This window comes from Patella vulgata, chromosome 2, assembly GCF_932274485.2.
Source record: "Patella vulgata chromosome 2, xgPatVulg1.2, whole genome shotgun sequence".
NCBI classification, from domain to species: domain Eukaryota; kingdom Metazoa; phylum Mollusca; class Gastropoda; family Patellidae; genus Patella; species Patella vulgata.
This window is the reverse complement of record NC_065880.2, coordinates 2,521,538-2,537,829: the sequence shown is the minus strand read 5'-3', so window position 1 is coordinate 2,537,829 and position 16,292 is coordinate 2,521,538. Positions and strand designations below refer to the sequence as shown.

The following is a 16,292-nucleotide window of genomic DNA, read 5'->3' as shown; positions in this document are numbered from 1 at the left end:
TGTGGGTCATCATGTTACGTCGGTTGTAAATGCCATCAGGAGGAAAACATGTGACTCGGCTGAAAATCATGTGACGTGGGATGGAAATCATGTGACGTCGGTTGGAAATCATGTGACGTCGGATTGAAATCATGTGACGTCGGTTGGAAATCATGTGACGTCGAATGGAAATCATGTGACGTTGGTTAAAATCATGTAACGTCGGATGGAAATCATGTGACGTCGGTTGAAAATCATGTGACGTCGGATGGAAATCACATAGCAAAGCAAACAAAAATAATTACAAAACAAAAAAACAATACAGGCCCTTCCATTACACAGCAGTTTAAGCATAGACCTGAACATAATTGTTTAGTCCCACTTGATTTACGTTTTCCCCTGGTGAAAGAATTGTCGATGTAAATTTATTTTAAAATAATATAAGTTATTAATGCTACAAAGGAAAAAAGAAAAAAAAAGAATGGAGGACAATTGAATTTTATTATTCTGTATAAATACCCAATTTGGTCTTCCCTATCTGTCCATTACGTCAGCTATTGATGATACCATGGTTACGTTTAATTCGCGTATTTACGGTAATTACGAGCAAGCGGCAGAATTACGTCATATTTTCTACTGTTGAAGTCATCTTGACAAGTTACCGTATTTGTTTGTATAATTAATAATAATCTACTGTAGAACTTTCAATCTGAGGCCAGTCTGGTTTCCCGTGGGAAAGTTCCACGGGGTTTCCCGGCGTTGTTTCCCCTTATCAGTGGTGCGAGACGGAAGTCCAAACAGGGACGATTGTGTAGTTCTTTGGATGGGACGACAAACCCACGTGTACACGTGGATGTATGTTTAAAAGAACCATTGGCAGTTGGAAGTCACTGCCCGGGCAAAAATTCCCCCGTAGTACACAGCAAATTGTACACCCGTCTTTATTAGCCCGATTAGATTTTAAAACATCGGGCGTTATAGCCCATTTCATCACATTTTAACCCCGTGTTCGAATCCCTGTGTTGGTCGAGAATAGTCTGTGGAGTTATCACCCTTGATTCTCATTTGTCACCCAGTCGGTTCTGGTGGTGTGTTAAACTATAAAAACAACTCCATCTATCCTGGTGTGAGCATCATTCTCGTCCCCAAGAAAACCAAACGTCACTCTCAATACGTTTCAATCGAATATTAAAGGGGAAATTCAACCATTTTCATCATCAAGGTTTCCATAAATCTTAGATATATCTTCAGATCCCCTTTGTATTTTTTTTCTCGATTACAGAAATTGTTTATTATGTGTTACTCAGAGGATTATTTCTGCTTACATATTTCAAATTTATGGAAACCTGGTTGAAAATCGTTGTTCGTCCCCTTTAAGTTTGCACAAGATGTTAGTAGGACAATGTTTGTCGAATTCTAGCCACAATGGGGAAGACTAAGATAATTACTATTTTAAATAATTAATTGTAAATACTATTTATTGTATATTATTAAATGATGTATTATATTGTGACAAAACCAACAACAGTCTATATAGATAAGTATGACATTGTCCCTAAAATCTTAGAATTATCTTCAAAGTCCAAACAAAAACATTAAAGTAGGCATTGATGTTCGTTCGCAACAGACTGTAACTCCCTATGTTATGACACGCGACACAAACTAGGTCATTTCTGGACTATTATATCGTTCAATTTTATTTCAATAATTCGCATGCGCGTAGGGGTCTTTAGCAGTGGGAGGAAACCGTAGGACCCGGAGAAAACCCAGAAGGTTGACAGGCGATCCTCCTCCTTGTCACGTCGGGCGGGGAATGGAAGCCACGCCAATTGACTCAACGCCAGGCCTTATGATACAGCGCGCACGTACTAACCATTCGCCTCCCCCCCACGAGGTTGGACAGGCGACCTTACTCCTTGTCACGTACAATCGGGGAATCGAAACCACACCACTTGACTCAAGGACAGGCCTTGTAACTTGTAGACTGTTGTAAGTATTTAGCACATGTTTTATCGATGTATATATATATATATATTATATTGAAGGTATTTTATCTTTATATTATAATAATATAGAAGGATTTATATTGAATAATTGGTTTGAAAAGCTTCTGAATTGTTCATGGATTTTATTGTTTATATTATATATATATATATATAGTACTTATGTTGATGAAGACGAAGATGATGAAGATGGTGATGATGATGATAGATTTATTTCTTGTTTTAATTTTGAATTTTAATTGGCTATAAAATCAAATTATTAATTGCTAAAAGTTTTTTTTAAAAATCTTCAACGACTTTTTTAATTCGTTTTTCCCCTTTATTTCATGTTGGAGAACCACAGTGGCTAAGTGGGTAGGACGCTGGCACGCTAGCTTTGAGGTCGCGTGTCCGATCCCTGCATTGGCCGCCAAAGTTCCTCCCTTTGTCAGTGGTGCAGGACGGAGGGCCTGACTAGGACAGCTGTCTAGTCTTTTGGATTGGACGAAAAACCGAGGTCCGTACACATTGGCGCGCACGTAAATGATCCCTTGGTAGATGGAATTCGATATAAAAGTGGGTCACAGTGCTGCTTCCAGGGTAAAATTTCCCTCATAGCACAATGTATGGCGTATGCCCGTCTTCATTAGCCCAGTCGGAGCAGAACAGTAGGACGGTAACCCCCATTTAATATCATTTTATTTCATGTCGTCGGACCACGAGGAGTTGGGTGGGCGGAGTGGTTTTACGCATGCGCTAAAATGTGACCTGGTCGGCCAGGTCTAAAGATTATGGCTAACTGCAGATTTCATCAAGGTCGGAAGATGTAAGTAGGGTTAAAGTACATGATTGTTGACGAGATTGTGGGGTAGGGCCCCGTTTAGTTGGCCCTAATATTTAGAGCGCATTATTGAAAAATATATATACATAATTTAATCCCGATTGGATAACACCACGTGCGCGTTGTATCATAAGGTCTGTCATTGAGTCATTCGATTCCTCGGCTTTACGTGACAAGGAGTAGGGTAGACTGTCCAATCTCGTGGGTTTTCTCCGGGTCCTCCGCTCCGGTTTCCTCCCTCCTACGTGCAAGCAAATTATACAAATAAAATTGCATCATATGTTAGTTCCGAAATGACCTAGTTTGTGTCGAGTGGACGTTAAACCCCATTTAACTCTCTTTCTTTCTCTGCATTTCGCGGACAGGTTGGTGATATGGGGCTATTGGAAGTCCCTGTACCATTCGTTCTAATGGGGGTCCGTCAGTGAATCACTCCAGTTCTAATTCAATTTAGAGAAGCCACGTGTTAAATGAAAGACGACATATCGAAGTCACATCAAATAAACTAACGGATTTAGCAAGTTTTTTTACTTTCGTTCTAGAATTTAAGATTATTTCTTAATTTGATAACACCATTACATATACGCAGTTTTCTCAAAATATCGTAGTTGACACGTGACTTGATTATCAGGACTACGTTTACTATGTGATCTGTCCTTGTGTAGCAATATCATGGTCCAAACACTAGCGTTATGGTTAGTTATATGACATGGTGGCCATCTTGGACGCGATCTTGAATTATCTTGTTTGATCTGTCCCTGTGTATGGCCCCGGCATGATATTAATTTCAAACTCGTATACAAGATTTATTAGATAGGACATCATGTAAGGCTATGGAAATAGATGAATACGTCTCCAAGTTGGCACATTGGCAGCCCACAACGTCTCATCTAATGTCCGCAGCAAACTGTATCTGTAGTATCTTTAACTAAACTACTTGTGCAGGTTAGTTTATCATGCAGTACCGTGTCTTATCTTGATGATAATATCCCAAAATAAAGAAATTAATTTGAAATTGAAACCAGTTCATTGACAAAAAGTAAGGAGTGTTCCCTTTTTGATAAAATTCACATTTTACATGCGATACCTATAAGTGAAGAAATGAATAAAAGTTAAAATAAGTTTTTATCTAAGTGTCCTATAAATCATTACAAGATAGATAGTTTATCTTAAAGAACAGTTGAACATATTGATGTGTAGCTTATCTTAAAGGACATTTGAACATATTGGTGTGTATTGTATCCACCTAAGATAAAATTATATATATAAATTCAGTATCTTAGATTATTATCACTAGACACTAGGAGAAGATATATTTAGGGTTTGTGTTTACTTGTGTATAAAGGTAGGTGTGATATTGACGCCCGTGGTTGAAAGGGTGTTAGCAGGAACTGTATTTCCGTACATATGGAACACCCAAGTAATAAAGTTAAAAGGCATTTGTTAAGTGTATTTAAAGGCGCACGAGACAATAGGATATATTTTTTTCTAATGCTTTACATTTATATTTAATTTAAGTCTTTAATTGTGCCTTGCACAACTGGAAGCGGACTCGAGTTACACCGAGAATTAGACACACTCTACTGGCATGCTCCACTGACATGGGAATCTTTCCGGCCAAAACCAAGAGGTAGCCATTTCAGATAATTAACGCGTGATAAAGTATCGTGCAGGAACGAATTATTTTGTAATGTAAATGTCTTTTATGTTTTAGTTGGTTGAGAGTTGATCGGACAATCTTGTAGTCAAAATGGTCGGCATGATGTTGTCATTCCTGGTACTCCTCTGTACTGTGCTGTTTGTTACATCAGCAAACTTCCCTTTCAAGAATCCATCATTGCCAATAGATGAACGAGTGAATGATTTGGTTGGTAGACTCACCCTAGAAGAGATCCAAGATCAACTGGCTAAAGGAACAGGTGGAGCACCAGCTATACCAAGATTAGGTATAGGTGAGTATGTCTGGTGGAGCAACTGTGGTCGAGGAGATGTAGGAGCCGGCAATGCAACCTCCTTCCCAGAAGCAATCGGTTTAGCTGCAGCATTCAGGTAAAAACAAAATTCAATATATTTATCAAAATTTTAAGACTAAGTTTTCGGATTCATCTTACAAAGATAAAAACCCAATTTATTTCTGAACAAAATCTGGTGTTTTTTTCCCTTCAGCCCAAACTTGATATATCGAATTGCAAGCGCCACAGCAATAGAGACCCGAGCTAAGAATAATTATTTTGTTAAAACTGGGAAGTATGGTGTACACGATGGTTTGAGTTGTTTCAGTCCTATGATGGATATCTATAGAGATGCCAGATGGGGCAGGAATGAGGCAAGTAGAAAATACTATTAAAGGGCGCGTAACTCAAAGGTCTGTTTAATAAGACCAACTTCAAGTTTGGTCAAAGGTATTGAGATGTAAACAGGGCTAGCGATAATCCCAACTCTAACCCTAACCCTGGACCTAGCCCTAACCCTAACCTACAGTCTCGCCAACAATCACGTACCCTAACCTTATTAACAGCTCAGCGACCATGACAAAAATTGAGCCGGCCTTAACAAATAGATTTAGACATGCGCTAAACTCACACAATGGGATTTCAATCATTTTAATTATTTTGAACTGAAACATAAAACAAAAGCCAAATAGGCCAACAATTGAAGACGTAACTAGAGTAAATAAAGAAGTATAATTTAATTATGTTCAAAGACACGACCTATATTTTAGTGAATCAATTGGGTTACTTTCGTGTGGAGGACGGTTTGAGACCTTATACTCTTCTACTACATGAAACTCTGGTGTGTGTCGTCGAAGAAATACAACTATTAAACTTCCTTTAATCTTAAACTAAGGTCATAGATTTAGAGTTATTTATATCTGCCCAAATATATATACATATATAGTTTTGTTGTCATACATGCCCACATCTGCACGCACACACCCATACACACACACACACACACACATATATATATATATAATATATAGTTTGGTTTCTCATACCTGCCCACGTGTAATCATTTTGTTTTGTAGGGTACTTGGGGTGAAGACACTACACTTGGTGTAGCTTATGCCAGAGCGTTTGTTAGTGGTATCCAGGGCAACAACTCTCGATACTTGTTACTGAGTGCCACTTGTAAACATTACACTGTTTCTGGTGGACCTGACAGTTATCCCATATCCAGAATGAAGTTTGATGCAAAGGTATGTATAATTATCTGTGATACGATTTGTAGGGAGAGAGAGATGGAGTTAACGTCCACTCGACACAGACTAGGTCATTTCGGGACTAACATATCGTTTAATTTTATTTCTATAATTCGCTTGCGCGTACGGGTCGTTAGCAGTGGGAGAAAACCCACGAGATTGGACAGGCATCACTACTCCTTACCACGTACAACCGGGGATTCGAAACCACACCGGTTGACTCAATGACAGGCCTCATCGTGCTAACCATTCGGCCATCCACCCCCCACGATCTCTAAGACAATCAATAATTGGGAGCCGTGGTGGCTCAGTGAGTAAGGCGCTGATTCACAAACCAGGAGGTCTGGGGTTCGATCCCTGTGTTGACTGGGAAAAAATCAGAACGGAGGACCTGGCAAGAACAGTGTCTAATTATTCGGATAGGACGGATAAATTCAAGTCCCGTGCACACATTGGCGTTAACGTGAAAGAGCCATTAACAGTTGGAATATGTTATAAGTGTATTATTATTATTATTATTAACATTTATAGAGCGCTATCTTCCACAAAACGTGTTCAGATGCGCAGTACAATACAATTCAATAAAATATGTAATAAAGATAAATATACATACAGGAAAACTAAATAAATCTTTAGAAGTAAAACATAACATGGTAACGCAGAATAAAATCTCATATCACAAAAATGTTTTAAGAAGTGACTTAAAAGAGATTAAATTTGTGCAGCATCTTATATTAAAAGGTAAAGAATTCCATAATTTCGGTGCCTGGACGGTAAAAGATCGATCTCCAAAAGATAAAAGTCTTGCTGATTTATTTACAAGTAAAAAATGATCAGATGAAGAGCGCAGAGTGCGACTCGGTGTGTACATTTCTAAAAGTGAAGATAAATAAGAAGGTGACATATCATTCATACATTTAAATGTTAAAAGGAGGATTTTAAATTCAATTCTAAAAATAATCGGTAACCAATGGAGTTTCTGTAAAATAGGAGTAATATGGTCATTATAATTACTTCCGGTGATGAGCCTTGCTGCTGAATTTTGAACTTTTTGTAATTTGTTAGTGATGCGTAAAGGAGTACCAATCAGTAAATAGTTACATTGATCTAGACGAGAGGTGATGAGAGAATGGACAAGAGTTTTAACAGGTGACGTGGGGAGATTCTTCCGGATGCGGGCTATTTGGCGGAGATTAAAATAACATAATTTACAAGTATTATTTACATGAGGCTCCATGGTTACGTATTTATCAAATATAACTCCAATATTTCTAGCAGACGGGACTGGTGATATTACATGGGAACCTATAGATAAAGATACGTTGTAATTGACTTTGCTAATAAGATTATTTGAACCTAACAGAATATATTCAGTTTTATCTTCGTTCAATTTAAGAAAATTATTACTCATCCAACACCGAATTTCTTCAACACAACATTCGAGTTTGGCCTTACAGAAATTAAAACTATTATTTACAGTAGGTTTAAAAGACAAATATAGTTGAGTGTCATCTGCATACAAGTGGAATTCAAGACCATGCCTGCGAACAATTTTGGATAGCGGAGTTGTATAAATGCTAAATAAAATTGGACCTAACACTGACCCCTGCGGCACTCCATACCGAAGACCTTTGTGTAGGCCGTAGAGTCGCGGTCCGGTTATTAAATTCCCTCATAGCACATTGTCTGTCCGTCTTTATAAGACCAGCCGCAGAACAGTAGGACGTTAAACCCCATTTGACAATCAATAATTAAGTGTGATCAGATGCAAAATCAATACACCCAAAATGAAACTTTAGCCCATCCAAATATTTGAATACAGCGAGGAGACCAGACACTAAACATACCACTATGTGTGTGTGTGTGTGTGGGTGTGTGTATGGGTGTGTGTGTGTGAGTTAGTTGTATTTTACGTCCGCTTCCACCGAGGTGATATCGCAGACAAACCAGTATGTGACTAACCACGGTCTAATATACATAACGTAGAGTCTGCACTTCATGGATACTAAACATACCAGTATGTGACGTAGCACGGTCTAATATACATAACGTAGAGTCTGCACGTCATTTTAAAACCTACAAGATGATTCAAAATAGCCATTATATAGAATCATCAACTAAACAATAAATGTTATTAATCTCTAATAATATAGCATTAAAAAAACAAAACGAACCTAGATTTTATCAAAGAAAAGAAAACGAGAAACCAACGGACTTAGATTAAGCCTCTGCTAACTCTTAGAACGACTCGTGTGGTCTTTAGCAGTGGGAGGAAACCGGAGGTTGGACAGACGACCCTAATCCTTGTCACGTATAACTGGGGAATCGAAACCACGCCAGCTGACTATAGATGAACAGAGATCTTTCATGTTTAATTTTGCCGACTGACCAGTAAGTCTGAAGTTACTGGAAGGGGAGTCGGGCGGTAAGGGACAACTTATAGTCGTAGAGATGGGACGAAAAACCGAGGTCCAGTGTACAAATTGGCATGCACGTAAACCGTAAACGTAAGTTGGAATTCGAAATAAGAGTTGACCATAGCTCATAGTACACTGTACGTAGATTGGTTCCCTCTTAGCGGCCATTGCAAACGCTAAGAGGAAGGAGTGGTCCTGAATAAAACAAAAGAAATAATAGTTGATCTTGGAAATCTTTACCGACATTCACTGAAAAGATAGGTTTTAAATTTTAATAACTTTTTCAGTAAAAACAACAATTAATTTGAAACAAGAGGGTTCTATAGGTACATACTGTCTGTAGAGGGTTCTGTAGCCCTAGACTATCTGTAGAGGGTTCTGTAGCTCTAGCCTGTCTGTAGAGGGTTCTGTAGGTACAGACAGGTACAGTCTATCTGTAGAGGGTTCAGTAGATACTGACTGTCTTTAAATTTACAGTAATCTTTATAGAGATAAGTAAAACATTTTCTGGCAAATCTGAACTATTTAAAACATTCCTGTAAAAATATCAATACCTACATATAACTGTTTGTCATCTCTACCGCACAGGTAATTTACATAAAATTACAGATATTTGTAATACAGTGTTGATTTATTTGATAATTTTTCCAGGTTTCAATGAGAGATATCCAAATGACATTTTTACCAGGGTTTAAAGAATGTATAAATGCTGGCAGTGATGGCGTCGTCTGCGCCTACAACAAGTAATGTTTAAACTTTCAATATTCTGTCATCAATTCTGTAATTTTTATGATATCATTTAAAGTTTGGATACTATGTTTGCATATCTATAACATCTATAACACGATATATCTATAACATATCTATAATATATCTATAACATTTCTATATCTATAATATATCTATAACACATCTATAATATATCATAAAATATTTATAACATATCTATAACATATAACATGTCTATATAACATATCTATATCATATCTACAACATATCTATAATATATCTATATCATGTCTATAATATATCTATAATATATCTATATCATGTCTATAATGTATCTATAACATGTCTATAATATATCTATAACATGTCTATAATATATCTATATCATGTCTATAATATATCTATAATATATCTATATCATGTCTATAATATATCTATATCATGTCTATAATATATATATAACATGTCTATAATATATCTATATCATGTCTATAATATATCTATAATATATCTATATCATGTCTATAATGTATCTATAACATGTCTATAATATATCTATAACATGTCTATGATATATCTATATCATGTCTATAATATATCTATAATATATCTATATCATGTCTATAATATATCTATATCATGTCTATAATATATCTATAACATGTCTATAATATATCTATATCATGTCTATAATATATCTATAATATATCTATATCATGTCTATAATATATCTATAATATATCTATATCATGTCTATAATATATCTATAACATGTCTATAATATATCTATAACATGTCTATAATATATCTATAACATTGCATATCATATCATACCATAACGGGACAAGGAGTAGAGCCGTCTGCAAACCTCGTGGGTTTTATCCGGGTCTGCTGGGTTCGTCCCACTGCTAAACACCTCTACGTGCAAGCGAAGTATTGAAATAAAATTAAACCATATGCTAGTCCTGAAATGACCTAGTTTGCGTCGAGTGGACGTTAAACCCCATTTCTCTCTCTTACAGAATAAATGGTGTACCAGCTTGTGCTAGTAAACTTATGTTAACAGATATTTTACCCTCTATTACAGAATAAATGGTGTACCAGCTTGTGCTAGTAAACTCATATTAACAGATATTTTACCCTCTATTACAGAATAAATGGTGTACCAGCTTGTGCTAGTAAACTCATATTAACAGATATTTTACCCTCTATTACAGAATAAATGGTGTACCAGCTTGTGCTAGTAAACTTATATTAACAGATATTTTACCCTATGTCTCTCTATTACAGAATAAATGGTGTACCAGCTTGTGCTAGTAAACTCATATTAACAGATATTTTACGAACTGACTTGGGTTTTAAAGGCTATGTTATTAGTGATGCTGGAGCTATAGAAGGAATGATCAACAATCAGAAGTATTATAACAATACAATAGATACAGTTGCTGGTAGTTTAAATGCTGGATGTAATATTAATGCTGCTGGTGGAAACACTAAAGATAATGCTTACTATTCTATGCGTATGTATTTACATAATACTCGCCTCTTTAAGTTTTGTTTGGACCAGGAACTGAGGCTTGTTTCACGAAATTTTAACTAAGATAAAATCCAAATTATAGTAATTTGATTGAATAATATTATTCAATGAAGTACCTACTACAATTTGGATTGTATCTTTAGTTAAGATTTCGAGAAACAGGGCCCTATTCACTAATCGCTACTCATCATGTTCTTCTTGTTCCTGTTCTTGGGGTGACGATCTTCGAAATAGAACTCAGATAACGCATAGCCGTTCGGATGGGACGATAAACCGAGGTCCCGTGTACACATTGGCGTGCTCGTTAAAGATCCCTTGGCTGTTGGAACTCGATATAAGAGCAGTTCGTAGTGCCGCTGTCCGGGCACAGTTCCCTCATAGCACACTGTATGGCGTGCACCCATTCGGAGCAGACCAGTAGGAGGTTAAACCCCATGTGGTAATATTTATTTCAGTTGATGCAATCAAACAAGGTAAACTCACAGAATCACTGGTGAGAGATTTGATCAGACCATTATGGTATACGAGAATCAAGCTGGGAGAATTTGATCCACCAGAAATGGTTCCTTATAAAGCATTAAACCTGTCAGTTATTCAAACACCAGCCCACCAAGCTCTGTCAGTTGAAGCAGCCATGAAATCTTTCGTTTTGTTGAAGAATGAAAATAGTTTTCTGCCGCTGAAAAGAACAACCTATGACGTTGTAGCTGTAAGTATGAACTCGCACAGTATCTTCTACAATGGCAGTTGGAATTCCATATAAAAGTCGCGCCGCTGTCCGAGCAAAATGTCCTGCATAGCCAAGTCAGAGCAGAATAGTAGGACGTTAAACTTCATTTTATTTCATCAGATTCTGAAGGATGTGGTTAGTGCCAGGAAGGGGGTGTTATCGCCGGCAGTAACGAATGTATACAATGCCATGGTTTCCCTTTTCACCCCAACGAATACGCGATCACGCTTAACATGTCAACTCCACACATATTGTTTGTTTATAATTGGGTAAACTGCGATGGCTCTCTCGGTCATCATGCGTGTTTTAGACCAGAGTTGTTTTAGTCGTGAGAGTACCACCCTAACTACTCACCATCCACCGGCAGCTTGCATCTAGTATTACCCTCATACAAATTGTATTAGCAGGAGAATATGATGCTAAAGCTTTACTCTTTCATTTCGTCTTATGTTTAGGTTATAGGACCAATGACAAATAATCCGCACGCACAGACAGGAAACTACGCACCAACGGTCATGCCTGAATATACCACGACACCTATCGACGGATTATCTCCACTTGGTAACACTGTAAGATCAACACCTGGTTGCCTTGGTGATAATAATTGTTTTGAGTACAATTCTACCGCAGTAAAAAGGGCTGTCCGTGGTGCTGATATAGTCTTTGTATGTTTGGGATTAGGTAAGTCAGTCATGCTGAGCTAGTATTTATGATATGTCTCTACTTTCAATATATACTAAAATTACTCTACTTTTATTGGAAATAACCAGCCGATAAATACTTTTGTGGGAATGCATCTTTAATTGTAGTGCTAAAAGACAACGATGTTCCCTTTGTTTCGGTCACTAATGGTGTACATGTATGCCTTTGTTTTAGTACAGCAATGGTCCTGATATTCGCTTTGTCTGATAAGCGACAATAAAGACGAGAGTATCCTCGTCAAAACGTCGCTTAGTGTTAATCTCAGTATTTTGTACCTTGTGTTAATATGTTCAATTACTAAATGCCAATCAACCAAGATGACAGTGATTATGTTTACTTTACCAATCATTTTTTTGGTAAGTTGCTGAATAACAAATATACTATTCCAAAAAAGTAGGGGATATTTGATTTTTAAGTGTTATTAAAGTCACCTAATGAAACTGACGAAGAAACAAATGACAAAATGAAATGAAGTTCACATTCATCGATTTATTCCAAATGATCGTTAGACTAAGTAAGGCACAGACTGACCATTATAAGGGTAAAATGATACCCGGGGTCAAACAGCAAAGTTACCACAGCATCACAACCAAGTCAGTAACGGGTAAATCCTCCTCTGTTTGCCAAACAAGCATTGATCCGACGTGGCATACTCCTAATGAGACGTCTAAGGTCATTTTGGTCCAGATTGTCCCATTCCTGTTGCAACGCAGCAGCAAGTTCTTGGACATTGGCAGGACGTTGTTGACGTTGACGTAACCTCTGTCCAAGCATGTCCCAGACATGCTCGATGGGGGAGAGGTCGGGACTCAGTGCTGGCCAAGGTAATGTGGTGATGTTCTGTTGTTGGAGGTAACCTGTAACGATCCTGGCCCTGTGACATCTTGCGTTGTCATCCTGGAAAATGAAACGGCGGCCATGACGTCGTGCGAACGGCACAACATGGACTGCCAAGATGTTGTCCCGGTAGTACTGGCCTGTAACACGCCCTGCAACAACATGTAAAGCCGTTCTTCCAGCAACAGTGATGCCTCCCCACACCATAACAGAACCACCCCCAAATCGATCATGTCTAATGACGTTAACGTCTTGGAAGCGCTCGTTTCGACGACGCCACACCCTCCTACGTCTGTCCAAAAAATCAACAGTGAACCTTGACTCATCTGAAAACATCACATTGCTCCAGCGTCGATTATCCCAGTGTTGACGATCCCTACACCAACGACGTCTTGCCTGAATGTGATGATCTCTCAAACAACGGATCACGCGAGGACGTCGGGCGCGAAGGTGACCCCTATGCAGTCGATTCCGAATCGTCTGGCCACTCACTCTCACACCAGTGTCTGTTTGAAGACGAGCGCTGATCTGATTTGCTGTGATAACACGATTTCTCAAGGCCAAGGTACGGATAAATCGATCCTGGGCTTGAGTTGTCGCCCTTGGTCGACCTGAGCGTGGTCTGTCCTGTACAGATTGTGTATCACGGTATCTGGACCATAGCCTGCTTATGACAGACTGAGAAACATTCATCGTCCGCGCCACAACCGCCTGTGTTGTGCCGATCTGTAGCATGCCAAGGGCACGTAACCTTTCATTTTGGGTAAGCCGACGCATATCAAAATTTGTTTTCTGGTCACTAAAACAATTAAACTGATGTTTCCACCCTGGAATTCAATGCCACAATGACTGTAACATTCAAAGTCAGAGTCGTGCAAATCTTGGGTTGGACCCCCATGATGATCCCAAGCATCACCTGCATTCCATGCGGTAGCTATTGGTGCGTTTGGGCGTCACATGTAACTGGAAATGTTTCTTCTGTTAGGTTCTATAGTGATTTTTTTCGTAGTCATTTGCATATTTTAGTATTATGCCCCCAAAATCAAATATCCCCTACTTCTTTTGAATAGTATAGTACTGATTTTGTTCATCAATTAGTAGGCCTAAGTAGGCCTATAAAACCATGCCCATATTACCTTTCTTGTGTAGTAAAACATGCTGATATTACCATATGTGTTGCTATTCCTTTTAGTGTTTTACTAACGATATTAATATTACAGGAAATGACGTAGAGAAGGAAGGTCATGACAGATGGAACATATCATTTCCGGGTCATCAACTGGATATTTTAAAAGACGCTGTTGCTAACAGTAGGTTTTCCGTTCTATAATTTATTTACTGTCATATATTTTCATAGTAAACAACTTTTTATTCAATATTTAGATTAATTATAACATATTGTTTCGGTAAAGGATCTGGCCTCCGTTTTATCTCTCCTTATATTATAAAGTTTTATTACTCATATCTGCCCACATGTACTTAAATATAAAGTTTTCATTCTGATTTCTACCCAAATAAACACATATATATAGTGTTCTTTCTCATATCTGCCCACATCAACGTATGTAATGCTTTTGTTTCCCATAACTACACATATTCTTCTTCCCCATATCTACCCACATATATTTTATTAATTAATATAATTAATGTATCTAGACCCTAAATCTTGCCTCTATTTACAGGTCCACCGAACACACCTATAGTCTTAATTATGTTTAATGCTGGTGCCGTAGATCTACGATGGCCAGATAGTAACGATAGAGTTACCTCTATATTAGAAGTATTTTACCCATCCCAGGCTACAGGTGTCGCTCTATATAACGTCATCACTATGAAGGCCGGAAGTGATTCAGTTCCTGCTGGACGTCTTCCGATTACGTGGCCAATGAGCGACGATCAGGTAAACACCAAGCCAGAAATGAATTAATGTATTCTTATATTTGAAATCTAGACACGCCTTATAGAACTAACAGCGATTATCTTATTAAAAACGAGGATGGGGGTCGAATTAATCATTGATTAAATATGGTGGTTATTTCTTTTAAGAAAAAAACTATCCCTACTGTCCAATGAAGAGATTGCAGTGGCTAAATGACTGATATTATTTTGTATTTTTACCAGATTCCACCAATCACCAATTACAGTATGGAAGGAAGAACATATCGATATTTAAACACAGAACCACTTTATCCATTTGGTTATGGTTTATCATATACAACATTTAAATATTCTAACTTAACATTTTCTCAAACCATACCAGCTGGCTCAGATTTCACTGGTACTGTTGATGTCGAAAATACTGGTACTGTTGATGCTGAAGAGGTAATTAAACAATATTTTTATATTAGAACAAATGTTTTTTAAATGAAAAATAGTATTTGGTGTTCTAAGAACAGAGGTGCATAGACTGCATTTGTACAAATTAAATGATTTTAGATTGAACATTGTTAGTAACTGTTCTAAGAACGCATAACATGCACAGTGCGGAGGTCTGTAGGTGTGAATTTCTAGAAGTGTTTCTTTAACCTATATTCGTATTAGTTTTGACCAAATAATAACTACTCAACTAATGTTCTTCATTTTAAGGGTTAGGTTTAGGGTCCAAGTCTACTATGCATTTATTTGAACATCCAGGTATATGTTTTGTTATATAATGCAGGTTGTTCAAGTCTATTTTTGTTATATAATACAGGTTGTTCAAGTCTATTTTACGTGGAACCTCCCGACTGTTACAGCACCGAAACGTCAACTGGGGAACTTTTCCCGCGTTTTTATACCGAGTGGTGCCAGAATAACTGTTCCGTTTACAATTAAAGCCGACATCTTTTCAGTCTGGGTTGACGATTCTATCGGCTGGAAGATCGAAGATGGTAAGTAATACGAAAAATTAACATAAAGGCCCTATCGTCATTTAAGGGAATTTGATTTTCCAGACAAACTACAATATTGTGAAATGTTTTAACTATGTTCTCTTTAGTGTTTACGGAGATAAAATCAATTAAAAATGTTTCAACATTGCGACTCCACGTTAGACGGTATACCGGGTAGGCCTACGCCCATAATTTTTACCCAATCTAAGAAGAGGTGTGTCACTGATCATTGAACCGTGATCAGATATGATAACAAAATAACATACTGTTAGTATAAAATAAAAACTTTATACTTCTGTGATATTTTTCTGAAAAATAAAAATATTAAAGTATTCACATTTAAAAATGTAGTGTAAAATCAGAATGGGTACCAATATATCTGGACAAAAGCCACTTATAGGTTTCGCTAAAATATTCAAAGCCGAAGACATCATTCACCTTTCATAGTTGGACTTTGGTTTTTTTT

General features: G+C 37.4%; 1 protein-coding gene across 2 annotated transcripts in view; it reads left to right on the top strand.

The window, feature by feature from the left end:
• The first annotated feature begins 6 nt into the window (after positions 1–6).
• The window catches only part of LOC126811614 (xylan 1,4-beta-xylosidase), a 17,099-nt gene continuing 813 nt past the window's right edge, over positions 7–16,292 (top strand). The window contains exons 1-11 of one of the 2 annotated variants that reach the window (XM_050537369.2): positions 7–4,851; positions 4,969–5,128; positions 5,831–6,001; positions 9,073–9,164; positions 10,441–10,670; positions 11,143–11,396; positions 11,873–12,098; positions 14,177–14,266; positions 14,639–14,856; positions 15,078–15,278; positions 15,649–15,826. In XM_050537369.2, coding sequence (XP_050393326.1) covers positions 4,553–4,851; positions 4,969–5,128; positions 5,831–6,001; positions 9,073–9,164; positions 10,441–10,670; positions 11,143–11,396; positions 11,873–12,098; positions 14,177–14,266; positions 14,639–14,856; positions 15,078–15,278; positions 15,649–15,826 — 2,119 coding nt within the window. In that variant the 5' untranslated portion in view covers positions 7–4,552. Of the gene's footprint in view, positions 4,852–4,968; positions 5,129–5,830; positions 6,002–9,072; positions 9,165–10,440; positions 10,671–11,142; positions 11,397–11,872; positions 12,099–14,176; positions 14,267–14,638; positions 14,857–15,077; positions 15,279–15,648; positions 15,827–16,292 lie in introns of those variants that run through there. The other variant, XM_050537370.1, reaches the window with a different exon arrangement.